This window comes from Cyphomyrmex costatus, unplaced genomic scaffold (assembly GCF_001594065.2).
Source record: "Cyphomyrmex costatus isolate MS0001 unplaced genomic scaffold, Ccosl1.0 scaffold726, whole genome shotgun sequence".
Taxonomy (NCBI): domain Eukaryota; kingdom Metazoa; phylum Arthropoda; class Insecta; order Hymenoptera; family Formicidae; genus Cyphomyrmex; species Cyphomyrmex costatus.
Genome location: NW_017280296.1, coordinates 63,622 through 88,874, shown reverse-complemented (window position 1 = coordinate 88,874; position 25,253 = coordinate 63,622). Strand labels below are relative to the sequence as shown.

The following is a 25,253-nucleotide window of genomic DNA, read 5'->3' as shown; positions in this document are numbered from 1 at the left end:
ATATTAATTTTATAATTATAAATTGTTGTGTAACACTATTTTGTTGATTTATTCAATAAATTTCTTTTTCCAACTCTTACCACCACTTTAATAATAATTATTCAATAATAATTATAATATTAATCATATATTTCCTTAAATGTTAATTTCTGTAATCGATATCATCTTACTCCCACTTCCGTATATCGCACCTCAGAAGAATAAAAATATCGTGTTTTTTCTTGTTTTATTATCGAGGAGACTCAATTATTATTTGATCATCATCCGTTTATAATTATTCCAATGCAAGTGCCGTCATTCATCTTATCTAATAAAAGGAACACACGCTCTTGAGTTTTTTTTTTTTTCGATTGTGTATGTCTCCTTATCTATATAATCGAATCTATTTGCTCTTGTATCAGGCTATAAATATTTTTTCCCCTTCTCCCCGTTTCCCCCCACCCCCCACCCCGTTACCCGTTGCGTCGTAGCACGTGGACGCACGTATTGTTTGTATAGCTCTGCAGTACATAGTGTGTGAGTTGTGTGTTATATGTTACATTATTACTAATTCGCCAGAATTTCATCATGCCCGTTTGGTTTGTTTAATATCTCGTGTGCTCGCTTTGCATCGTCACATATTTGTCACAATGAAATAATGATCTTTTTTTTCTTTATTATTAATCTGTCGTAACATTTAAGCAAATTTTTTCTTCTTTTACTCGACGACTTTCAGCACCTTGCCAATTGCGATAGTTTTATCTGAAATTATACAAGTATATATATATATTATATATCTATATTTATCGTAAAAATTATCGTAATCGAGGAGCAAACAAGAGGAAAAATGATAGTGAGAGGAAAAAATCACTGAATTTTATTATCAACACTCACTTTCATCCCTAAGAGTAAAACGGCCCATTTGTTGAAATAACTTGAATCTTTCGAGACATATAACTCCCGCACACTCGATTCTCATTATAGCCACTTGGTCTTGCTTAACAAACCTCGGCCTCGTCTTGCTTTTATCGCCCGTCTTCTTGTCCACCAAACAGATCAATGCCTTTACCGTGACTTCCTCCGCGGCGCAATGGATGTGCATGACCGCACTGTAACCCGCACAAATAATGCTTTTGTGTTCGAGAATTACTACTTGCGCGTCGAAGACTTTGCCGGTCTTTATAGGATTATTGCTGTCGCATAAGACAAATCCGGGACTAACATCTTCCTCTTCAATGCCTTTTAGCTTGATTTTAACATTTTCCCCAGGTCCGACAGACGTTACTTCTTCGTCGTCCGACCACAGCTGGTCCACCGTTACTGCTGTCTGTGTATTTTAAACAAAATATTCTCATAGACAAACATTATGTCTTACTTACGAAAAGAATTTTCTCTTAAAATTTACCCTGAAAATATAGTAGTTGAAATACAATACAATATTTTAAAGATTTTTACCATGCACTTCAGTAAAAAAAAAAAGTTAATCAAATTTATTATATATTTTATTATAGTTTTAATAATGAATGAAAGAAATTTACATAAAATTCTTCAAAATACAAGATTGTCCCATGACTACCATATTTCCAGAATAAATTTAAAAAAAAGTCTTTCCATGTAAGAATTAAAAAAAATATGAAGCATTAAAAATATTATACAACAAAAAGAAAAAATTATATCACTAGATGATAAAAGAAATAATCACTAGGATTTGCTTTGATCTAAAATAAGACTATTTCTATTTAAAAAATATATATACATACCCTATTTGGCATGACGAGCAATGACTGTCCCTTTTTAGCTTCTCCCGCTTCAACTTTGCCCATAACTACTGTCCCCATATCCTTATATTTATCAACGATCGGCATTATAAAAGGTCCATTGCTTTTACGATTAAGCGAGGGTAGCGAATCGATGAAAGGTATGAATGGTGGGCCACTGTACCAATTACAGAGATGTTCAGGTATCGGATCTTTTAAGCCAATACCGAGCTGACCAGAAACTGGCATGAACGTAAGATCTTTCGCAGGATTAAATCCTAGTTTACGAAGGTATGGCAGTATCTTATCCCTGAAAGATATATTAACGTTTTTCAATTCGTTTAAGTAAAAAAACGTACAATTTTGTTATTATCACAACACAATAAAAATATATTCAAAGAAATAAAATCGGTCTTAATAATTTTAATTTCCCTCTAATAATTTTTAAATTATTTCCAATTAGTTTTTTGAATGAAATCTTTCTAAACGTTTATTTTGAGAATCTCTGTATATTCTATTTCTAAATCTTGTATGCATTCAATATGTACCTGCATTCATTGTATCGACCCTCGTCCCATTCAACTGTAGGATCGTCCATCTTATTCACTAATACAACCAAATGCTTGACACCCGCGGTCTTAGCAAGCATAGCATGTTCTCTCGTTTGACCCCCTCTGTCAAAACCCGTCTCGAATTCGCCTTTCCTCGCGGAGATAACAAGGACCGCTAAATCGGCTTGCGCCGCGCCGCCAATCATATTCGGTACAAAGCTTTTATGGCCGGGTGCGTCTAATATTGTAAAATGCTTCCGTTCCGTCTCAAAGTAGGCTCTTCCTACTTCTACAGTTTTGCCCTTTTCTCTCTCTTCTTGATTTGTGTCCAGCGCCCAACTTAAGTACCATGTTTCTCGACTTCTTTCTTTCGCTTCCCGCTCGTATTTCTCTAAGGTACGTTTGTCAACCATCCCCGTAAGCGCCATGATCTGGCCTCCAATAGTTGATTTACCAGCGTCTGCAAAATACCAGATATAATATCTAACAATGATAATTTTATTAGGAAATTACCGATAATTTTTTTTGTGAAGTCTCCTATAGCATTTATATTCCAGTCATATTTTTCATAAATTTACTACTTACCCACATGCCCTATGAAAACAACATTAACATGTTCTTTTTTGCTTTTAGTGTCTTCTGCTACTTTGACAGGTTTCTTTTTAGGTACTTTAACAACCAGTTCTTCGTCCTCATCGTTATCAGCCTAAAAATAATATTAAATATGATAGAGGAAATGCTTAAAAAATCCATCAAAAGTCAATGTAAATGTAGTTTGTTTATTTAGGACACTGTGTAAGAATAGATATCGCTGTCAAAAAATTAACTTTTTACATTTCCAGTTAAATTTATACCTACTTCTTCGTTTTCTGGAGTAAGTAGAGGATCTCCATCAACTGCTGCTTCTTCCCAGGAATCTGCAGGTTGATGTTCCGGACTGGTATTTAGTTGGTCATTGACGTTCGGCGGTGGAGCCCCTCCCCCAGCAGGAGGTTCCTCAACTCGACTACCAATTGGATCTGCCAGAACAACAGGAGTAGAATTTCCTATAAAAAAAATCATATTTCTTCAGAATTTGTAGAATATTTCTAAAATAATATAAAGAAATATTGTCTAAGAAACCTCTAAGAGAGATTTCTTGATAAAGATAACAGATTAAAAAGGAATTTGATTAGATAATGATATGTACATATCAATCACATGGAACCTGCTTTATCTCAGTTATTTACATATTAATTCTTGTATAATTTATATATTATAAAAATATACTGATAACTGAATTAATTTTACCTTTTCCTTTATGACAAATATTTATGATATATATAATCAATAGATAAAATTAAAAAGTATTTGCCAATCGTTTTGAAGGAATTGTAAAAAATATATTGTAAATGTGATATAAAAGTTCAAGCTGAGTCACAATCTCTTTTTATTACAAAGGTTAAAAAGGAAGCTATCAGTTTGATGTACATTTATCACCCATGTTGTACACAGTACAATCTGAAAATATTTGTTTCAACTTTAGCAAGATATTCTACTAATTGTGTTAAAAACAGACACAGACATTATAGATCACATATAGATCAAACATTATAGATGACAAATTCTTTGTATTGCAAATGTCAAAGCTTAACGTTAACGAGATTGCAAATTTTCAAACAAAGCATGTCACATATGGCATTATGCTCAAATACAAAGCAACAAAACATCATTAAGCAGAAATAATTAATTGTAATTAAACACCCAGTAGCGATAAAGTATACACAACAACGATTCCTTCCCATTACGTCTCGTTCCTCGTATTACAATTTGATCACAAGGTCTTACATATCCAATTTCAACAATCATATAATAACTAAACATACTCAGCAATTAACGTCAACGTAAAAAAGAACAATTATAGTCTGACACAAGGTCAGAATGGAGGATCTTCTCATGTATAAATGAGACCATATGGTACCTAAAAGACCAACATTCGGATACAACCAGAACACCATGGGATTGATCCCCTTACGGAAATGTGACGTGATACGCGAAGCATGCGTAACCTTCTGCCATGCACTCGATCATCCCAAAGAGACGGAGAAATCAAGAGGGAAGAAAGAGTGTAACGACGAAGGGGGTTAGTCACAACAAGACGGGGACCGCGTGTGTGGGGTGACAACATGACGGTGCGGTAAAGGCAGAGCGCGGGAGAAAATCGGGAATCAGCTGAAGCGACTGACCATGGTGTATCTCGACGGGCACGGAGGTGGTGGTGGTGGTGGTGGTTACGGTATTCATTACGGCGGTGGAGGTGGCGGACACGGCGGAGGCGGTGGCGGCGACATTGCAGGGGCTGCTGTCGGCCGTCGTGGTCGCGGCGACGTTGCTCTGCGGCGACGAGTTGATGCAGAAAGAAGGCACGAATTCCGCAGCGTTGACATTCAGGGTGGAGAACTTGCTCTCGATAGACTTGTCCTGCGACGTAGGCGGACCGACGATGTCGCCGTTCGTGTCCGCCTGCTGTTCCCACGAGTCTGGTGCTATGCTGTTCGCCATATTAATCAGTTGTTTCGGCGCACAACACACTGCCGGCCCGCTAGGCTAAACGGATAATACGATTCTCGCGCGAGGGAGGGTGGGAGAGAAAGAGAGTGTGTGTGGGGGAGAGAGAGAGAGAGAGAGAGAAAGAGAGATCGGGACACGAGGAGTTGCACACGCCGCAACGAACCACTGCGCGTTCCGATCTTGATCCGATAATTCACCGGAGGTTACCGGGCTCGGGACGGGTCTTAAAAAAATAGTTATCTTCTCAGCGCACTCTTTTGCGTACACACACACCGCGTACACGCGCGTACGATCGCTACTCCGCGTGCGTACGTGCGTGCGTCCCCCGTGGTCTGCTTCGTTCCTGCTGATGATGATGGTGCTGGTGGTGTGGTGGTGCTGCTGCTGCTGGCGCTGCTGCTGCTACCGCCGCACTTCGACCGGAAGTACTCTGACATCGAGAGATATATCGCGAGAGCTATCGCGGCGGCACACAGCGGCGGCCAGCCGCGTAACTGGCGCGAGCCAATCACCAACGAGTGCTGGACAAATTTACCTGTTTACGTTACTGGACAAATCTGCTCCGTTTGCACGTGGTTAACAGGACGTTTATGTATTCATGTCTACCTGCGCTTTTTTATAAATTATAAATTATCTGCAATAATATAATAATATATGTGATGAAAATATGTAATAATTAAAATTAAAGTAAATGTAAAATTAAAGTAATTATATAATAATTAAATAAATAATATTTAATATGATTAAATAATTAGTAATTAAAATAATTAATAAATAATATACGAGAGTGGATTTCAAATATAAACGAGAATTTTTTTTTAATTTTTTTATATGGAATAGAAATATAAAACATTTTTTTATTTTTCTACGTAATCTCTCCTACTTTAGAAATGCATTTTCCCTATATCTGATTGGAAACTTCTTTATAAAATTCATTATAAAATTAATTAATTAAGAAAGGTGTGAACGTATACGTATTTTGTGAGCTGAATGCCCATTTCCACCAAAGATTAATTTTAATCTCGGTTCAATTTGCTTTTCATCTTTTTCTAATTCTAAAAATTAGAAAAAGATTAACAGTAAGTTAAACCGAGATTAAAGTTAATCTGTATTGGTGGAAACAGGCATAAATTTCTGCCTGCGTCGTCCACAAAACGCTTCCCTCCCAACGCACTCCCTTTCAGGAGTCCAGACATGTGAAAGTCACATCTTTTGGTTCAATAAGCAGTCCAACTTCGTCAAAAAGTTGGCAGATAGTATATATTATTTAGCTAACTTTTTATACATATATTTTTTCGTTTTATATATATCTATTTTCCATTTTCTTCTTTTTTTTCCTCGTCTGGGACATGTTGCAAAGATTTCCACTCCAGCAAACGAAAATTAATTAAAATGGATTCGATATTTTGTCTATCGATCGAGTGAGTATTTTAAAACTTTTTTTGGATTCAATTGGATTGAAAATTAATTGCGTTTCCTATTCAAATTTCGAATTGAACAGTATTCACGATGTACTAAAAAAGCTGATATTATTTTTAGATTGAAAGGCATACAGAGATGCTCCGTACAATTCCTATAAATGAATAAAAATGTATTCAGGATTGAAAAGAATTCATTTTAACATGAATCCGTATTTCTGAAAATCTGAATTTATTTTAATCCATTTCAACAAAGATTTCAATCCATTTGCTGGGACCCGAGTGCTTCCTGGGTGTCATGTCACCCTTGTTTAGCATTCGGTAAACAATAAGGATAGAATAATACCTGGATGGCACTCGGGTTGAAATCTGAACTTCCCTGTTATTATATATTTATCTCAGTTCAAGTGTTTCAAGTGCAGTTAGCATAACATAGTGCAATCAAGTGTAGTTAGAGAACAGATTGAAATAATCTGTCAAACTACAGAGTTTTCAGCTGAGCGAGCGTTTTGGAGTATTCCGACGATCGTGGGACGAGATTTTTTGCAATTTCCCTTTCTTGACATTAAACCGAACAAATCGTCGAAATTATGGATTTATTAGGATCCATTCTGAAATCCATGGACAAGCCGCCGTCGGTGAACGAGAAGCAAAAGGCTCTCATGAAAAGTTAGTTGACTCCCAACCTAAGAATGCTTATTTTAGAAAAGAAAAAAAAATGCACACAAAATGGTTTGAGAATTACATTGGCTAACTCATTTCGATTATGCAGAACAGCGGGAGGAATTTCAAAAGTGTCAAAAGGCTGAGGCAGAAAAGTTGAAGCTCTTTCGGCAAAAGGTAAAGCACACCAAAACGATCTTAACTTCTATAAATATTTTCCGCACAAGTTCTTTTTATTTACAAAAATGACACAACTTAAATATATCACTCTTGTAGAAAATATTAGTCGCTTTCCTATTTTCATACAAGAGATACTTTGAGTCTAAAGTTTTGTATTTTATACTCAATTAATATCGCTACTTGTTTACTTTGATGGCAAAATTATCATGTAACAACATAAGTTTATTATCTCACTTTTAATGTGAATTAACAAGATTATTCAGTAAAACACACGATCGAACTTGTGTAGATTCTAAAATCTACATAAATAATAAATTCAATTAAATCTTGTCAAAATAAAAAGTAATGTGCATTCAACTAAGTTATGACGTTATGAATTTGATGTAAATGGAAAGCAACTATTATGATCTCTTCAAAAATCTTAAAAACTCAGATGCTATTTGACAGATGAAATTATATTAATTTTTTATGATTGTATAGAGATTAATATTTATATCTAATTCATTCATGATAATAACTTAAATAATTTTTTTATTTATATTACTTTTGAAATATAAAGAAAATGGTATAGTCATTTATCAATATTTACAAATATATCATATCATTCATTCTTAATATTACAGTTGTATTTTTCTATCTTTCTATTAATCAGTTCATCTAACATGTTACCTTCTTAGGTCGAAGACAAGATTAATAAGTTCGTACAGGATGACAATGCAAAAGAATACAAATTTCCTGTTATGGGTCAGATATACAGGAGTATTATGTAAGTGTATTATATATTTAAAAATGTTTTACTCATATAGAACATTCTTGTTTGCTTTTCGGCAAGAAATAGTATAATTCAGTAGTAATCTCATTTTATTTTTTTTAACAAACACTGGCAAACAAAGATGCAATGATTCACTGTATTAAATTATATCATTTATGTCTCTTGTTGTAAAGCACTTTGTTAATAACATGATGGCTATGTTTTATTATTCCTTCCAAGTATTAAAAATCTATAGTTCTTACATAGTAAGCTCTATATATAATAGAATTATTAAAGAGTGTCAATGTATCAATTTCTAAACAGCAGAGAAAGCAAGTTTGTAGCTGTTGTAAAATTCTTTAATATGACTGGTTTATATAATTAGACACAGTGAGAGACTAAAGTAAGACCAATCATATTAAAGAATTTTACAATAGTTGCAAAACTGCTTTCTCTGTTGAGCGTAACCAATGACACTCTACTACAAAAACTATACTGTTTGTCAGAAATTCACTGATTGGATAATGTTTTATTATAAATAAAAAAAAAAATCTTACAGACAAGTATTTATTTGCTATCTTTTTTCTGTCGGAACACAGTTTTTTGTAGTTTAGTATGGGGAAGGTATATCTAGTATATTATAGAGCTTACGAAGATCACATTACATATGCTATAGATTTTTAATACTCGCAGTGAATAGGGAGTTTTTACAATACCGTTTATCCCAGATATGGTGAACGCTAAAGTCACGTTATCTTTTTCTTCACACCTAATTGAGAAAAGGATAACGTGACTATAGCGTTCACCGTATCTAGGATAAACGGTATTGCAAAAACTTCCTATTAACGGGATACAAGCAGCCAATATAAACGTTTTCTGTCCTGTACTTCAGTCACGATGTAGCAGAAGTGGCGAATATCCTAGCATATTCCTTTGGCGAGGAAGGCGTCGATCGATACATTATGATCTTCAAGAAGGAGCACGCACCTTCGGAGGATCAGTTGAACACACTGCGCAAAGGTGAAGAGTGGAACGAAGAAGTTGCGAAAAGACTGAAAGAAGAGAGAGAAAGAAAGGCCAAAGAGGAATCAGAGTACGCAAAGTCTAGGAAACGAAAGGAGAATTTTGTCCCCAATAGCTATTACAAGGATAAATATCAGCACTTGATTGGCAAGGAGGCCGCATTGGAAGCGGCTAGGAAGACGGAAGCCAATAGTAGTTACGGATGTGGTGGGTGTAACATAGATATAAATATAGACTCACAAGTCACTTAACTTTTACTGCAGACACAAGTTATTCATTTTTATTATTTCTAAGATTGTATAACAATATTCATAGGTCTATTTTTTTCAGTCGAACTAGTTGCAAGTTTTTTTTTGTTCACATTAAAAAAAAGAGAGAAAAGATGAACGATGCAAGAAGTTCAGCTAAAAAAGAGACCTCGTGTTTCCTATAAAAATTACGAAACTTATTGCCAAAAAGTTAGATGACTTGTTTGTAATGTATAATAAAATTGTTATTTAAAATTCTTACAGTTCCCAGTGAAAACAAGAAAGATCAAAGAAGTATAGAACAAACTCTAGCCGATATACGTGCCAAGAAAAGGAGACTGGAAATGAACAATGAAACTAATAATTGCAGCGACAACAGTACAAAATAATGCTATTATAAATAATCATAGGCATACATAAATTACACTTATACATACATATATATCTACATATATATCGAATTAAATGTGTACATAATTCAACATATATATGTTACATTATTATTACAAATTACTACATTACACGCATCGTTAGGAAACCGTACGATAGTCTGTGATTTGTCGAATTTTCCTTATACCGCATCCACAGAGAATGACCACAATCCGTACATTTTATGATCAGAGTGGGGGACTTCTTCTTTAGGCTCAAAGGATTCTGGCTTCTTGAATGAAGCCCATTAACCTTGCAGACAGTGGCCTTCAGGGAGAGATTCCGTTCGAGCAATAGTATCTCTCAGTCTGGGAATTATTTTTCAACATTAACCAGAACTTCTTGTTTGTTTAGTTGGGCTTTTTGCAAATCCTCAATTGCGAGTGTTCTATGGCCCATTAAATACGAACTCAACGAACACTTGAGATTATTCACAAAGAGTGGGGGACTTGAGCGCGTTATTTAATGCCACATTATTGTCATACCTTTGAGCAGTCCAAGGGTACGACAATGCATGCGATATTATAACGCGTTCAAGTTCACCAATCTGATCATAAAATGTGCGGATCATAGTCGTTCTCTTTGTGAAGATAGTATACTTACTTGTTTGTTAATTAAGTTTTACGAGATACTAATGAGTTCTACGATGGCATTATGATTAAATGTTCATCTGCGTTAGAAGTGCAACGAAGTACTTCTATGTCGCTATGATGCCTGTATTTATTACTAAAAAGAATCGAGTTTTCTATGTACAATATAATACATTATCTCGTATGTGCATGCATACACATACGAGTAAGTGTTCATTACTGTGATCATTTTCTTCTATACATTTATTTAAAACGGCGCAACGTTCTTTATTCTGGTTTAGAGATATTCCGTAGTAGAGTATTTGGGGACTGAAGTTCTTGGAGCTGGTCTCGGCTTTGTAGGTGACAAGGACTCAAATACAATTTGTTCTTTCAAAGCAAGTAGCTTCGTGAATTTCAGGTTCGTTGCAGATTTGTACAGTTCTAGGCCCCGGACGATAACGACATCTCGCACGTAGGCTGCATTGTTTTGTACTAATTTTCGCTAAAAAATTAAAATTTTATAAAGTTAGAATTAATTCATAATTATAATAGAGTTATTCATAATATAGCCATGACATTCACCTCTTGCTTCAATTTTGGATCTGTAAGCGAGACGATCAAATGTTGAACTTCGACCCGCATCACAAACACAAGCACGTCGTCTATCGTAGTTATAAGTTCGGGTGTGACTATACTAAGACAGTCTTCTAACAGTCTGACGTAGAGCTTGGCAAAAGTTATCGTATTGTACGTCAATGGTATCCAACAGTCGTTTGTTTGTAACGATGGTACACTGATACCGAGGTCATCGAGCTCAGTTAATAACTTTTGAAGATTCTGACTAGTTTCCAAATTAGTCGGTCGCCAATTGTCCTCTGCTATGTGACGCTTTACCGTGTCGAGACTGTCTTTACCCACGGCTTTGATAGTTTTTATTAACGGAGATCTAAGTTGACCGTCTAATTGAAAACGGAAGTCCATGCCAAGCTGAATCAACTAAAAATTGAATTACATGTACTTATGAGGTCAAATTTGTACGTATAATGTGCAAAGAAGAGTTCATATTTAAATACATATATATGTATATATAACTTTAAAGGAAGAAAATCCATACATCTAAAGATATCTATTACTCTTAAAGATACGGGACTTATTAGACTAGAACGTGTACACACCTGATCGCAATGACTTCGAACAGCAACAATGCATTCTACTAATGTACTTAGCGTGACTTGTGGCACAAACAGCAGCTGAGATAAGTGCAACGTTAAATACTTTATTTCCTGACTGCACCATACAACTAAGCCTTGAACGACAAATAAATCAAATTAATTAATTATTCGATTGTAAAACGTTTGCGGATCTTGATGCTAAATTACCAGAAGTGCAATTTGTAGATTTAGGAAAGGTTTTCAAAAATTCTCTCGCTATCTCTACTATATTGCTGAAGGCGATTGCACTATGTTGCTTCACATAGGCTACGATTGTGCCGTCTTGTCTGATCCTATCCAGTCGCGCCCTCAGTACTGCACTGCATAATTGCAGGTACAATTGACACGCTTGTGCGCTTCTGTTTAGTTGTATAAGGAGTTTTACCGCACGTCGAGCACTTCTCAGACCGCCGCCCTGTAACGACCTTGCTTCTGCGCTTAACTCCAGTTCCTTAGTCAATACGTTGACCAGCGAGCAGCCTCTCTCGTTCACTTTCGTTTGAATCTCCATTAATAGCGGAGTCGATTGAACGTCTCTCAAGTAATCCTTTGCTTTCTCTAATAAAACGTAAGCTTCATTAAAGTGACGTTGCGCTATACAAGAATCTAGATCCTCGGCCACTTCCAACACCCACTCTGGTGGCGTTTTGTACTCCAAGTCATCGTCATCCTCCATTCCTAGTAACAATTTAAACGATTGTAAAAGAGCCTAAATGAAAAAAAATCAACAAAAGGATTAATGACTGTTTCTTCCAACATAGATTAACTTTAATCTCAATTCAACTCATCTTCTTTTTAATTCTTAAATTAAAATTAGAACAAACGAATTGATCTAAAATTGAAGTTAATTTGCATTGATAGAAACGAACACAAAATGAATAAAGATAGAATATATATGAATAACGCAGAATACTTATGAAATACAGGATTATTTTTACTTTCAAATTTTACCTAATGTATTCGATTCCAAAGACATCGAACGAGACGGCGCCTCTTTGTCCTCTTTTTTTGAATGCTTATTGTTTTCCGGTACGTTGACTAAATTCTCCTCTGCCAGTTTTGCTCTTTTTGCTTGTTCACATTTATCTAACCACTCTTTCTACAAGATAAATATATTCAAATAATATTCCTTCATAATTTACAATAGTTGTTCGCAAACTCACTAACTTTACTTGTCGCTGTGGCACACTGGAACACCCTCGTATCGGAAAATGCCAGTAACTTGAACGCCAGCTTCACAGTGCCGTGATCCCTTACATTGACAATTGCCAGGCTTTCTAGATTATAAACTGCTTGCATTTTGTACCTAGGTGGGCCGCGTCTACCACCATTTGCCAGCCAGGACGCAACCATTAGAACGTCATTGAATAAATATGCATGAATTCTTTTTAACGGTGTACCCTCGATTGGATCTAACTCGAGCAGGGAACCTTCATGTAAACACACACGTCCTGGAGTCTCGGCTAGACTCTATAAAAAGAGAGAAAGGAAAAGAAGTAGAAACATAAATATTTTGTTGATATTCATATAAAAAGGCTTACAAGCATGTTCTTTTTAGCTCATCTTTTTGTATCGTTTATCTTTTCTCTTTTTTCAATACAAAGAAAAAAAGAAAAGATAAATTTTACTTATTAAATACCAACCAAGGCGCCTTCCACATTTTCAATTAGTTGAATGAGTTTCTGCTTTTGTTCCTCTTCCTTGGATATAGAGTCAGCAGAGTTCTCCTGCTGTGACTCAGACAAATCCTCAAAAACAACGCCAGTTGTTCTGGTAGAGCCTAGAGTACTCAACAAAGCACGCTGTTCGCTCAGAAGCTGAGACAATTGATACATCTCGCTCTCCAAATGTGAGATCTCTTTGGCAGTCTCGATAAACTGCATATAATTTTGATAGACATTCCGTTTCAATTGAGCAGATGTATTGTTTGCCAGTTCTTGTATTTTTGCACGCTGCTGCCTCAATTCGTCTGCACCAATACATTGTGCACTCAGCTCCTTCACAACTATAAGAAAAAAAAGTTATAACAGATATATATTAGTCTTATTTGATGTTCTTTATGTATTTTCTTATTTTAATGTTATACATAATTAAATAATAAATTACTATTTGTCAGACTAAAGATAAAAAAAAATAGTAGATTCTAAAAATTTCATTAAGTATCAAAAATTGAGATAAAATATAATCCTATATTAATATTTAATATATTTTTATATTTATCTTCAATTCTATACATGATTAATTAACTATTTATCAAACTAACAAAAGAAAGAGAAATAATACAGTATAGACCCTGAATATCTTATCTAGATCAGAAATTAATAAAATATGATTTATACCATGATTTTTTTTAAAATATATTTTCATATATATCTCAATATTTTAAATAATTTTATATTTTTCTCCAATTTCATATAATTAATTAATAAATTAACTATTTATATTAGACTAACAAGAGAAACAGTATAGTATAGAATCCAAAGATCTTATCAAATACTATAGATTGAAAGCAAAGTACGATCGATCGCGCGTAATAATTTTTATTTAAATCGTCAATTTTTTATATTCCCAAACATGGTATATGTGCTCAATAACTCACATCTCTCTGGATTAAAGTCCTCAGCTGCAAAAACCTTCGGCAGATTATCGGCCATAGCCATTGCGAGAAGATCGTCGTCCGCGGGGAAGTATTTTTACTATCGTCAACAATACGAATTGCGTACCTCTATCATGTTATATTTCTGTCGAATCCCTTCGTCGTCACCTTACAAATAAATCAACATGACTTGCGTCGATTTACATACATCCGCCCCGATCTAACCTCGCTTGGCATATCGTGAAAATCCCGATGCCCACATCCCACAATGCCGAAGCCGAAAGAATGACATGATGATCGAGAAAGTCGGTATGTCGGTAACGTTGGTATTCTAAGGAGTTGTACACAATGGGCGTATTCAACAGACTCAACAGTTAAATGAGCGCTCGCTGTTATTGATGCATTCTTCTAGATCTAAAATTCTGATTGGATGATCTAAAAGAATACAGCCAATGAAAGAAAACAAAAGACAGAATAAAGCCTTTATACAATGACCGTAAGCCACAAAAATTGACCAATCGTAATCGATTATTCTCCTCGTATTCGATTACGATTGGTCAATTTTTATGGCTTATGGTCATTGTAGAATAGGCTTAAGGTACAGCCACAATAGAAGGAATAAAGAATTAGAAATAGGAAATAAGAAATTTTAATTAGAAATCGAACACATTGATATACGTAGTTTTTAACGGGCTAAAATTCCAGCATCGCCATAATAAAATAGACGCATGTCATGTTAGATTATTGACGTATGATAATTTGATAAATTCTATTATATTACCGACAAATGGTATCTTACCAAATTTATCAAGTTACCAAGCGATCGATTTCAGACGAAGGTAACGCACTAAATAGCGCTGTGGTCATCCACTTTCATTTAACGATATAATTTTATATATTTATCTGCGAAATTAAAGCCCAAAATTGCAAAATATTTAATTCGTACTAAAAAAATATTTAATTTACATTTTTTGCAACTATAAAAACGATATTTATGAAACGAATTTTAGGTCAAACCAATCGATCTCCGGTAGCTTATAACGACAATTCGTAATCATTCTTTCAGCTGGGAGTGTGGCGGCTCCTGTAATCCGGCTACTCGGAGGCTGGTTATGTTGGAGGGTCTGAGGTCGGGGGTAACTGTTGGTGCGGGGTTCACGTTGACTGGGCGTCCGCACTAAGCTCGCCATCAATATGGACACCCTGGAGAAGTCCGGGGTGGCCAGGTTAGCTAAGGAGAGGCGAACCGGGCCAGAGGGGGCAACCAAGCAGCCAAAAGTCTCCGTGGCGGGCAGTAGTGGGATCGCGCCCGGGAGTGGGACCGCATTGACAGCCTGGTTGATATGATCCAACACATAACTTTTGCCCTTTTTTTTTTTATTTTCCATCAATCTCTAAAGCCTCCTTATGCATTTCCGTCAAAAATCTGATTTTTTAAATATACTTTTGGTATATTTTTTTTAATACAGAACTGTGTACAACATTCATGTTAACGGAGAATTCAAAGGCCAAGTTTGAATTGATGTTTCTTTTCTTAAGTATGAATATTGTTTATTTTTAGGTTTTGGGAATCATTGATTTATTATTGCAATGTTTTATTTAAAAAATTTGTAAAAGAGTTAAAAGTCTGTTTTTTTATTTATGTACTAGATTGTACTAGAACTCTTTTTCTCTTGCTTTCGCCAAGTTTCAAACGTATGCCTATCTCATTTTTAATTCCAAAATGTACGTGTATACTAGTTTAGCCACAGAAAACAGACTTTTAATATTCTAAGGAGAGAGAGGAGCAACATCAATTCTTATGTATACTGAATTAATGTATTTTAATATGTTATACATTAATTAAAAAATTAACTAGTATACTGTATAGATGTTTATACATTTGTATTAAAATAATAGAAAATATTATTAAAAATTAAATCTAACTTAAATAATCAATAATTTTTTTACATGTTAGGATAGGATTCTATTCATAAATTAATTTACTTGCCTATATCTCAACATATCTTTTAATATGTAAGTGCTGAGTCTTCAAATATTTTCAATTCGTTGTATACTAATTAAAAAATCAAATAGTGCTTTGTATAATATAATATAGTTATATTAAAATAATATAATCTATAATTCATATTTCAGGAAAGGATTCTATTCATATACCTATACTACAACGTGTCTTAAAATCTTTAACATAAATAAAATTGAATAAAATTCTATCCTGAATTTTAACAAAAATTATTAATTTATAATTAATCTAAAATAAACGTCGCGGTAATTATAGCTATTCAAAATCACATCTTTTATGCTAGTGAGACGAGAACAAGGGAAATTGCAAGGAAAAGAAGTATGGCACATATTTATGGAAAAACTTTTAATCCTATTATAACCATTGTTTTGCAATGAAGATGATAATGTAATTGTAAAGATTCACTCCTGTGGCAAGGAAATAATTTACAGTACATATATAAACACTTGAGTTGCATATATATCAATTTCTTCCTGATATAAACTTTGTCACCACAATGAATTAATCTTCTTATTCAATATAAATTTCTATGATTTCTGCTTTTCTTTCTTTGCCTGCTCCGCTAGTGCTTCCAATCGGTCATGTTCCGCGATTAAGGCGTTCACTTCATTCGCTGGTAGTATTTTTGTTTTGGTTTTACCATCTTCGCGTGTCAGTATCGCCATTTCCACTGTAAGTAAAAGAAGTATACGTATGTCAATAATTTTGTTACAATTGTTACAAACTATCACAGGATGTATCTAATAGTAAATTTTATTGGATACATTAATATGCATATTAAAAATATTGTTGTACATATTTTTATATCAAAATTTACATAAAAATGTGTATAATATAAATATAGAAATGTTAAATCGATACATTTTATTGTATCGTTAGGTAAAATATATTTTATAATTTCAAATATTTATATTTCACTGAATGCGTCCAATTGAATTCGATAAAAAATAACCATGCTTACAATATCATTAACTTATCCATTTTTGATACGAATGTAGATTAACTTTGTTTAACTTACTTTCTAGCTTTTTTCAGAATTAAAAAAGGAAGTAAATTAAATCAATTTTAAAGTTAATTTATATCCATCAAAATAAATATTAAATTGCTTTAATTTATATGTAAATAAAAATTTACCCTTCTCAGCAGTGAGCTTATTCATGTCTAACGTTTTAGAGAGAACTTTGATAGCGAGTGCCATTGCATCTTTCAGGGTTGTCTCACCCTCTTTATATTCCTGCTTCAAGGACGATACAGCCGCTGCTGAATTATTCCCGATACATGTCGCCTTCCAGCCACCATAGTTTCCACTAGGATCTGACTGATACAACTGATAACCATAGTATTTGTCCCATCCCATGTACAAGATAGATACACCAAAGGGTCTCTTTCCACCATATTGAGTGTACGCCTGTTTAACATCACATAACCATGAGACAAGCTGCTCGCAAGGTATAGCTTCGCCATACTGAAGAAGGTATCTCTGCGCAATAAGGCGCAACTCATTTGTCAGGACATTTGCGTCTGAAGTTATACCAGCCACTGAACAAACTATGTCATCATTCAACTTGTAGATTTTTTCGGAGAAAAATACCTCGTCCAATAATTTATTGGTATTACGTTTCTCAGCTGCCAACAGAATACCATCATTTGCTAATATACCCAAACAAGTGCCAGCATGGCTTATAGCCTCCATAGCATATTCGACTTGGTACAGTCTTCCTTCTGGCGAGAAGATTGTGGTACGTGTATCATATCTACGTGCCTGTAAAATATATAATAGCGTGTAGCTGAAAAATATTCAGTTAATTGTAATTAACAATTTAAAATCTTAAAACTTCCACCAAATTTCTATTAGTTTTATTTTTTATATTATCCTAAATAAAATCAAAATCATAAATATGAATAAAATAAAACCACTATATTCATCAAAAGTTTCATTTAAATAGAACATAGTCTTTAATGTGTTGATTTTTTTTATATTTTGCTAAGAATATCAGAATTTTGAGTCAGATATATTGATGTAATTTTAACATCTTAGGCATTAAATATGTGTCATATTAGCAATAATTAAATTTATGATCTGTTCATATTTTAAAATTATGATAAATGCTAGAGAGTCTTGATGACAATGCATTTCCAGCATAACCTATAAGCAACAACAGTAAAAGTATTTCGAAGAACTGACTTTATAACTGAATAAATGTGATATTGAGCTGCAATGAAATTTGCCAACTTACCATTTTAAAAGTAGATTTATGTTATTAAAACGTCTACTAGTCGTATCAAGAAACTGCCGCTCACGAGTCCAACAATATCCGACAATCCACGACAATCTGACACTTCAACTCGAAGAATGATTGGCAGGTTGCTCGGTATTTCGATAGTTCTCGATTACTCGAAAGTCGCCATACAAAATCGACAAACATCGCTAATTTTAAAATCAATATAAATACCGCAGTAATACGAACGTTTTTTTTTTTTGAACGTACAATTTTGTGTAATTTCCTTCACTTCATCCGTTTTTTTTTACGTCTTTTAATTATAATTTCTTTTAGAGTTGGTAAAGACTTTAAGACACAAAAAGGATGGTTTAAATACTTTTACACATATATAATATTCTTCATTATATGTAACATTAATTTTATTTTTTTTTATTAGGCTCAATACATGAATAAAAAATAGATATATGCTTAGATTACTACATAGTTTAACAAATATCCAGATTACTCAGAGATCCAAAAAAAAAATATGTATGAGGTATTTGTATAATTATATAATATACTTATATATCAGTAATGGTGCAGTAGTCGAATTAAATATACGACTTCCTTTATCATCATCTAATCTTACAAACATCTAAGATCTACAGAGAGAAGCAACTTTGGAGCTCAACAACTTGTATTATACATATCGATATATATTACAGGTATACAGATTTACATGAATATCTTTTTATATGACTATTAAACATTTTTTTATTATATAGATGTTTTGGTCCCGGTTAAGAAAAAAAATTTAAAGAATACATTTTAAATGATAAGATTGAAATTAGGAACAATACTGCAATTTTAAAACTTGATTTAATTATAAATAATAAGGCTTTGTAAGTATAGAACAAAATAGAACAATTAAAGGGCTAAGAGCTAGTTACATAATAAAGAACGTTTATATAATATAGTTACATAATATAAACTTTCTTTATTATATAACTGACTCTTCAATTGTTCTATTTTGTTTAATTATAAATGTTTAAATGTTCACGCAATTACTTAAAGTACACATGAACAGACACTTATAATTGAAAGAAACGTTCATCAAAATTTTATTTCGATGTTTTGCCATTATGCGTGTTTGAAATACCTGATAAACATACATAACTAAATATATATTTATAATTAAAATTCATAGAATTTTACCACAAAATTGTCTTATTTTATCATTTAGAACAACTATTTTCTCGTATCTGTTGCTGAATATTCTGATTTAAGCCCATTTTTGCAGCGTAAATAAACCTTTCTTATTTGTGCATACATTATTTATATGTATACATAAGAAAATCTTATTTGTTAACAATTAAAAGTTCACAGTATTATCTTTTGGCAATTATACTATAGTAGTGTGCTTAGTACCTAATAAAAAAAATTATATGAAAAATGTAATGATTTAAAAAAAAAAAAAAACGATTATTGAATCGCTCCAAATGATACATGATTGTTACCAATCGTGAGAAATAATTACTTTCTCAAAGTCATCTGATCACGAAGTACTTCCAGTTGTTTCAGTTGTTCACTCAATCGTGCACTCTCCTCAGCAGCAGTATTCTGAATATCTTGTAAATAAGTTACTCGTTCAGTGATTTGATTAAAGATCTCATCCAATACTGGCCCTTTTACACCAAAATCTTTATTGATTTGATCAATCTTCACAGTGTTATCCACAGGCTGCTGTTTGCTACTTGAATCATCTTTCACTAAAGTTAGAAATGTATCGTTAACTTGTTCATTAGACATATTCGAAATGTTTACAACAGATTCGTCCTTTGAGACTTTTTCTTTCTTCATGTTATCAACATTGAATAATTTTGAAGTTGCACCCATTTTAGTTTTTGTGTTATCTTGACTTTCAGAAATTGAGGAACTTCCATTTTCTCTAGTAACTTGTTGGAAATAATCTTTTAAGGAAATTGGCTGAAAATTAAAAATATTGAAACAGAATAAACTTATTTATAGTCAAGTTTAATCGTGTGTATGTGCATGCGTGTGTGCGCGCGCGCGCGCGCATGTATAAACATAATATATTACCGCGTCAATGCTACGTAGAGACTGTTCTAATTGCTTAATTTCGTCATCTTCAGGAGCTAATTCATCATATAACATTCTGTGGAATGAACTATTATGAAATTTAGGATCAAAGTTAGATTGAGCACCAACATCATTATCATCATCGCTATCACAATTTTCATCTTCATGTATTTTTAGTTCATCAAAGTCATTTTGTAAAATTTTTATAGACGACGTTGCAGTAGCTTGTGACGCTTCAGTAGCTTGTGACGCTTCAGTAGCTTGTGACGATTTAGTAGCTTGTGATGCCAAAACAGCGTTACGAGGAGGACGTAATGGACGTAATAGTACATCACGAGCCTGAAATTACAACAAAAAAGATATATATATATATATTAAATATAATTATATCTATATAGCATAATCACTATATTATTTATTTAATCCTCATCTACAGAAATGGTTATTTGGACTAGAAACAAAAATTTTTTTGATGGTTGTACAATCTATAGTGGTACTATGAGTTCTATAAATTGTTGGCATAAAAAATTCGAGTTTCCTTTACCAATCGCCATAAGGAGATTCACTTATAATCTGCACTTTAAACGAAAAACATTTCAAAACTTAAATATAGCTTTCAAAACTATAGTTTATGTACAATTAAATATGTACAATTTAGGACAGTTAGGCCTGATTGCACCAACGTGATTTCGATTTTAAGCGAAACTTAAACTGTCTCTGTCTCCCTTTCGGCTTTAAAACGAGATAGATAAAAGTTTTAAGTCTCGCTTAAAATCAAGAAGTGTTGGTGCAACCGGGTCTTAAATATGTATTCAAAAGTGATTGTTATATTAAATTTACATAAAATATATCTCACCGTGTCTTTCGTAGACTCTGAGACTGCTCTCGCAGTATAAACCCCTTTGAGATTTGCTAAACGCATTCGTTCGTTCTCCTTAAATTTCCTTTTCTCTGATTTTGTTAATCCAGACACACATCGAATCACTGGCTTATTCGCAGAAACTTCCATTGCATTGTAATGTGGAACTTCTGGGTCCTGTCAAGTAAAACATACGAGTTATGCAATGTACAGATGTACTAGGTGTACAAAAAAGTTCTGAGCTTTTTTTTGTAAAATTCAATTTTTATTCGTATGTAATCATACGGAAATGGCTTGCTATGTAACGCCAAGCTGTTCTGCAAGCTCCTTTTCAGTTTATGCAGAGTTTATATCCAGCAGTGCTTGCAATTCGTCCGTTTCAATCTTTTCAGGGCGTCCAGCACGAGATTCATCTTTAAGACTGAAATCTCCTTGGTGAAACTTTTGATACCATCTTTTACATGTAGCATGACTTACAGCGTTCTCTCCATATGCAGCACAAATCATTGCAGTGGCTTCAGCAGCATTTTTCTTCTGATGAAACGCGAAGTGGATGGAAAATCGAATATGCTCTTTTGTTATTGCCATCGTGAACACTACTGATTTTTGAGGTTATGTGCATCAACCGCCAAACCGTATGACATTTTAGAAGGCCAAATGTTAATGCTTTAAAACCGCAAAAGGGCGGGAAGATACATAAAATTTAAATTGTTATTTCGGTTGTATGAAATCTAAAGCTCAGAACTTTTTTGTACACCTAATAAATAAGTATCGATTTATACTAGTCAACTGTTTCATACATCGTCCCAATTTTCGACTGAATAGAAGTTAGATGCTACAGGAGGATCTGGATCTCTTAACTGTATATTTCCAATATCCATATCTGCCGCTCTTCCAATACTAGAACACATTTCAATATGTGCCTATAATATTGAATAAAAATCGATATTAATAACAGGAAGATTTTTCAAGATATAAGACTTTGAAATATATTACAATGAATATACATACCCTGAGAAGATCAGAATCCACAATGTGACTCTTGTCCAACGGACACTCTACCTTGTTTTCTGTATTACTAGTTTTCTTGCATTTTGATATATGATTCATAAGTTTATACTTGCGAATACGATGCGAAGGATTATAGGGACAAGAAACTATGATGTCTGCGTCTGCCATTTTCAGAATCTAATTTTATAAATTATATCAATTTTAAAAAAAACCATTTTTTTTTTTTCATCATTATCTTATCATTAGTAAATTTAGTTATTGCTAAATATATGAGATTGTAGAAAAATCATAAAATAAAGTATTTGAAAAAAAGTTTATTGACAATTTTGAAGGTAAAAAGGCAGAATCCTCAAAATATTTAATTTTCAGATTTAGATTTGTATATTGGTCATAAAATTGTTTATTTCAATAGCAAGTTTTCTATGAAAATTAAAACATTCAATATAGATCAGAAAATGAACCGAACTTTATGAACATTTCAAAGTCAAACCAGAACATTCATTATTGTTTTTATTACAATGTTAATAACAAGGTCAAGTTTTATATTGTCAAACAAAATTACAATATGTATGAGAAATAAGGTAAATACAATATTATCGAATTTTAATACAAATTTTTATATTATTCTTGACTATATAAAAATCTGAAAAATCCCTACATACTTATAAAAGCTTTAATGAGTTTAACTATAATAAAAGTCACATTTTATCTTACTTATTTTCTACTGATTTAAATTTATCTATCAGACTCAGTGATCACAAAAATTTAATTTGAAAGTTCCATATTGTTGATAGAAAGTTAAATAATCAACTAAATAATTAAATGCAAACAATATCCCCACACACAATTTTGTACTCTTAATCAGTAAATCATCATATATTGCAGCTTGTACAAGAGTTTGTCTAAACAGGAACTCGAGTAAATTTAATTCGCTAATCATTATAAATCAGGCAAATTCCTTACAATGCTTTATTGCAATTACTTGTATATTATAGTTATTGTTGGGCTTTTCGAGAGAAACTTTGTCAGCATAACTTTTGTTCCATCTTTATTGTTAAATAAATGTAAAACAAAAATAGCAAGATGCAATAGAGCAATTGACGCTCCCAGAATACATTCTGTTCATTTTCACATAGGTCTTTTTGGTTTAAATTAGTATACATTTTTGGAATTTAAAACAACATATTCAGTAAAAGCGAGAAAAAAACTCTAGAATATAAGAATGAAAAACAAGGTCTGTTTTTTTTCCATATCCTAAGCCTGCGAACTTATACAGTTTATTTTTTTTCATACTGGAGAGAAAAAGATAGGAAGTAAACTGCACAAAAAACTTAGTCCCAACCATCTATCAATCTGAGTCCACAATCTTGCTTTAAGATCTTAAACTATAAGCCGAAAGAAGTTAAAAGTTAATAATTTCTATCTTTAAACTGTTTTTGCTTAGGTTTTAGTCTTTAATCGTTAGACTTAAGTGAAATGAGCAAAACCCAATTCTTGTGGCCTAAAAGTATAAGTTCTCTGGATATATTATTTACAACTTATAATTCACAGCCTCTTAAAACAAGGTTGTGGATCTAGAGTTGTGTCTTATGGAATAAGTCAGAATGGATTCCGACATTTCGATCAGGGTATCGATCATGTAATTTTTTCCCTGAGGCGGAAACATGAAATTAAAAGAATTTAACGAATTTATTGGCTCATGGCCCTTCTCTCTTTATATTAGTTGTTAAAATACATATTGAGTCTTGTCACAATCTACAATGAAATTAAAATTTTTTTGTATGCATATGTGTTCATATACACATACATAAAAAATTTCGCTTTTTACATATCTGCTCGAGAAAAGATATATGATTGATACCCAGAATTATTTCGTTTTTCCTAGAAAACACAATAGAAGTCTAAGAAATAATAGAATAATTCCGGTTAAAATTCATTCTGAATAATTCTATAATACGTAGCCTGGAATATGGAAAAAAATAGAACTCACCGTGTCACAGCAAAACGCTTCAACACAATCTTCTTGTTCTTCTGCCCACTAAATATCTGATTCTCAACAATTAATTCCTCTCTACTGATTATTAACTCTGTTCAACAAACATTAATAGCGATTGTTCCCATCGATCTATCTGGATCTATCTCCTACATTTCTACACCACAATTAAAGATTGTTCTTTGTTTAATGGCTCCTGCAGGCGAACGCTTGGAGCGTCCGCGATACGGCCAGTATCTGATGCGACATGTAAATGTAATAATACATCGAAAAGGATGATGAAATGCCCGTGAAAATGGCGTAGCCCGAATGGACAACGGAGCATGCGTCTACGAAGACGTCACAATTCCAACATGGCCGTCACCGGATTCCATAAACAAAAAACCATAGACCGAGCGTAAAGTAAGCTGCTGCTGCTACTATAGACAAGGGGGGATGTGATAACCGACAGGGGAAATATCGGACGAAGTCGGATAACTTCGGTTAGATTCGGAAACATTCGGCACATAATGAGCATAACAACATTTTTCTGTTGAATTGAAAATCGCTGAGATTCATATATTAACGAAAAAAAAACGACGAATCCATCGGATCCAAGAGAACTTGTATGTCGATGAGCTTGCCGTGCTGATTTCCATTACGAATATGAGCTCTAGCAAACGCCAGGTCCTTCAGAAAACCGTCGATCATGTAAGATGTAAGAAGACAGATTTCTCCCGCCTTCCTTACAAATATGATTGATAACTGTTTCGTCGGAGAGTATACCGGCGATATTTCGTTAGTGTCGTCTTTTCTTTCTTGGAAGTAAAACGTTATATCGGCTTAAGTGACAAGATTAGGAGATCAGAAGCAAAAGTCACAAGATTACGATACCTAAACAAATACTCAAGATAGACATTATATTATTATAGATATATATAGGTAGTGTAGAATTTTACGGTAGTTATTATTATCAATAGAATAATCAAAGTTGCCACAAGTCACGGAAGGCAGGGAAATGACAGGGAATTTAAAAATGCATCAGGGAAGTCAGGAAAAGTCAGGGATTTAGCATACTTGTCAGGGAAATTGGAATATCTGCACCTGTACATTGTTTGCCTTGCATATATGTGCCTAGCAAAATGTACATCTATGTACA

General features: G+C 33.4%; 4 protein-coding genes across 7 annotated transcripts; 1 reads left to right on the top strand and 3 right to left on the bottom strand.

The window, feature by feature from the left end:
- Nucleotides 1-89: 89 nt before the first annotated feature.
- eRF3 (eukaryotic translation release factor 3) lies at nucleotides 90-5,139 on the bottom strand. The gene is made up of 7 exons (XM_018548504.1): nucleotides 4,513-5,139; nucleotides 3,146-3,333; nucleotides 2,873-2,993; nucleotides 2,285-2,747; nucleotides 1,740-2,046; nucleotides 874-1,306; nucleotides 90-741 (listed from the first exon to the last, which is right to left on the bottom strand). The coding sequence occupies exons 1-7, from the start codon at nucleotides 4,826-4,828 to the stop codon at nucleotides 698-700; spliced, it is 1,872 nt and encodes a 623-aa protein (XP_018404006.1). The 5' UTR covers nucleotides 4,829-5,139; the 3' UTR covers nucleotides 90-697.
- A 1,585-nt stretch (nucleotides 5,140-6,724) lies between these two features.
- LOC108780714 (sperm-associated antigen 7 homolog) lies at nucleotides 6,725-9,573 on the top strand. The gene is made up of 5 exons (XM_018548507.1): nucleotides 6,725-6,924; nucleotides 7,028-7,095; nucleotides 7,776-7,864; nucleotides 8,742-9,079; nucleotides 9,385-9,573. Exons 1-5 carry the CDS (start codon nucleotides 6,846-6,848, stop codon nucleotides 9,507-9,509), a joined length of 699 nt encoding a protein of 232 aa, XP_018404009.1. The 5' UTR covers nucleotides 6,725-6,845; the 3' UTR covers nucleotides 9,510-9,573.
- Exo84 (exocyst complex component Exo84) lies at nucleotides 9,574-14,197 on the bottom strand. 2 transcript variants are annotated; one of them, XM_018548506.1, is made up of 8 exons: nucleotides 13,932-14,197; nucleotides 12,976-13,337; nucleotides 12,500-12,802; nucleotides 12,284-12,431; nucleotides 11,501-12,010; nucleotides 11,297-11,427; nucleotides 10,704-11,117; nucleotides 9,574-10,623 (listed from the first exon to the last, which is right to left on the bottom strand). In XM_018548506.1, exons 1-8 carry the CDS (start codon nucleotides 13,990-13,992, stop codon nucleotides 10,417-10,419), a joined length of 2,136 nt encoding a protein of 711 aa, XP_018404008.1. In that variant the 5' UTR covers nucleotides 13,993-14,197; the 3' UTR covers nucleotides 9,574-10,416. The 2 variants fall into 2 exon arrangements, with proteins under 2 accessions (XP_018404008.1, XP_018404007.1); XM_018548505.1 differs by lacking the exons at nucleotides 12,976-13,337; nucleotides 13,932-14,197 and adding an exon at nucleotides 12,874-12,909.
- Nucleotides 14,198-16,327: 2,130 nt separating this feature from the next.
- Nucleotides 16,328-24,374, bottom strand: Prosalpha3 (proteasome alpha3 subunit). 3 transcript variants are annotated; one of them, XM_018548512.1, is made up of 7 exons: nucleotides 24,113-24,374; nucleotides 22,123-22,299; nucleotides 21,912-22,034; nucleotides 21,109-21,288; nucleotides 20,253-20,591; nucleotides 17,086-17,713; nucleotides 16,328-16,621 (listed from the first exon to the last, which is right to left on the bottom strand). In XM_018548512.1, exons 2-7 carry the CDS (start codon nucleotides 22,288-22,290, stop codon nucleotides 16,479-16,481), a joined length of 1,581 nt encoding a protein of 526 aa, XP_018404014.1. In that variant the 5' UTR covers nucleotides 22,291-22,299; nucleotides 24,113-24,374; the 3' UTR covers nucleotides 16,328-16,478. The 3 variants fall into 3 exon arrangements, with proteins under 3 accessions (XP_018404014.1, XP_018404013.1, XP_018404012.1); XM_018548510.1 differs by lacking the exons at nucleotides 16,328-16,621; nucleotides 17,086-17,713 and adding exons at nucleotides 19,534-19,580; nucleotides 19,690-20,138; XM_018548511.1 differs by lacking the exons at nucleotides 20,253-20,591; nucleotides 21,109-21,288; nucleotides 21,912-22,034; nucleotides 22,123-22,299; nucleotides 24,113-24,374 and adding an exon at nucleotides 18,189-18,279.
- Between the last annotated feature and the right edge of the window lie 879 nt (nucleotides 24,375-25,253).

What these genes read in the sequence shown, in the direction of transcription:
- eRF3 (XM_018548504.1), bottom strand. Translation starts at nt 4,828, where the DNA reads ATGGCGAACAGCATAGCACCAGACTCGTGGGAACAGCAGGCGGACACG. An exon ending in GCCCGTCGAGATACACCATG is followed by an intron (nt 3,334 to 4,512) that starts GTCAGTCGCTTC and finishes TTTTTTTTATAG; the next exon opens with GAAATTCTACTCCTGTTGTT. An exon ending in GGTCGATACAATGAATGCAG is followed by an intron (nt 2,047 to 2,284) that starts GTACATATTGAA and finishes TATATCTTTCAG; the next exon opens with GGATAAGATACTGCCATACC.
- LOC108780714 (XM_018548507.1), top strand. Translation starts at nt 6,846, where the DNA reads ATGGATTTATTAGGATCCATTCTGAAATCCATGGACAAGCCGCCGTCG. An exon ending in CAGATATACAGGAGTATTAT is followed by an intron (nt 7,865 to 8,741) that starts GTAAGTGTATTA and finishes CCTGTACTTCAG; the next exon opens with TCACGATGTAGCAGAAGTGG. An exon ending in CAATAGTAGTTACGGATGTG is followed by an intron (nt 9,080 to 9,384) that starts GTGGGTGTAACA and finishes AAATTCTTACAG; the next exon opens with TTCCCAGTGAAAACAAGAAA.
- Exo84 (XM_018548506.1), bottom strand. Translation starts at nt 13,992, where the DNA reads ATGGCTATGGCCGATAATCTGCCGAAGGTTTTTGCAGCTGAGGACTTT. An exon ending in AAAATGTGGAAGGCGCCTTG is followed by an intron (nt 12,803 to 12,975) that starts GTTGGTATTTAA and finishes CTCTTTTTATAG; the next exon opens with AGTCTAGCCGAGACTCCAGG. An exon ending in GTGCCACAGCGACAAGTAAA is followed by an intron (nt 12,432 to 12,499) that starts GTTAGTGAGTTT and finishes TTTATCTTGTAG; the next exon opens with AAAGAGTGGTTAGATAAATG.
- Prosalpha3 (XM_018548512.1), bottom strand. Translation starts at nt 22,290, where the DNA reads ATGGCAGACGCAGACATCATAGTTTCTTGTCCCTATAATCCTTCGCAT. An exon ending in CAGTCGAAAATTGGGACGAT is followed by an intron (nt 21,289 to 21,911) that starts GTATGAAACAGT and finishes TTTACTTGACAG; the next exon opens with GACCCAGAAGTTCCACATTA. An exon ending in TAAGCTCACTGCTGAGAAGG is followed by an intron (nt 16,622 to 17,085) that starts GTAAATTTTTAT and finishes TTTTACTTACAG; the next exon opens with TGGAAATGGCGATACTGACA.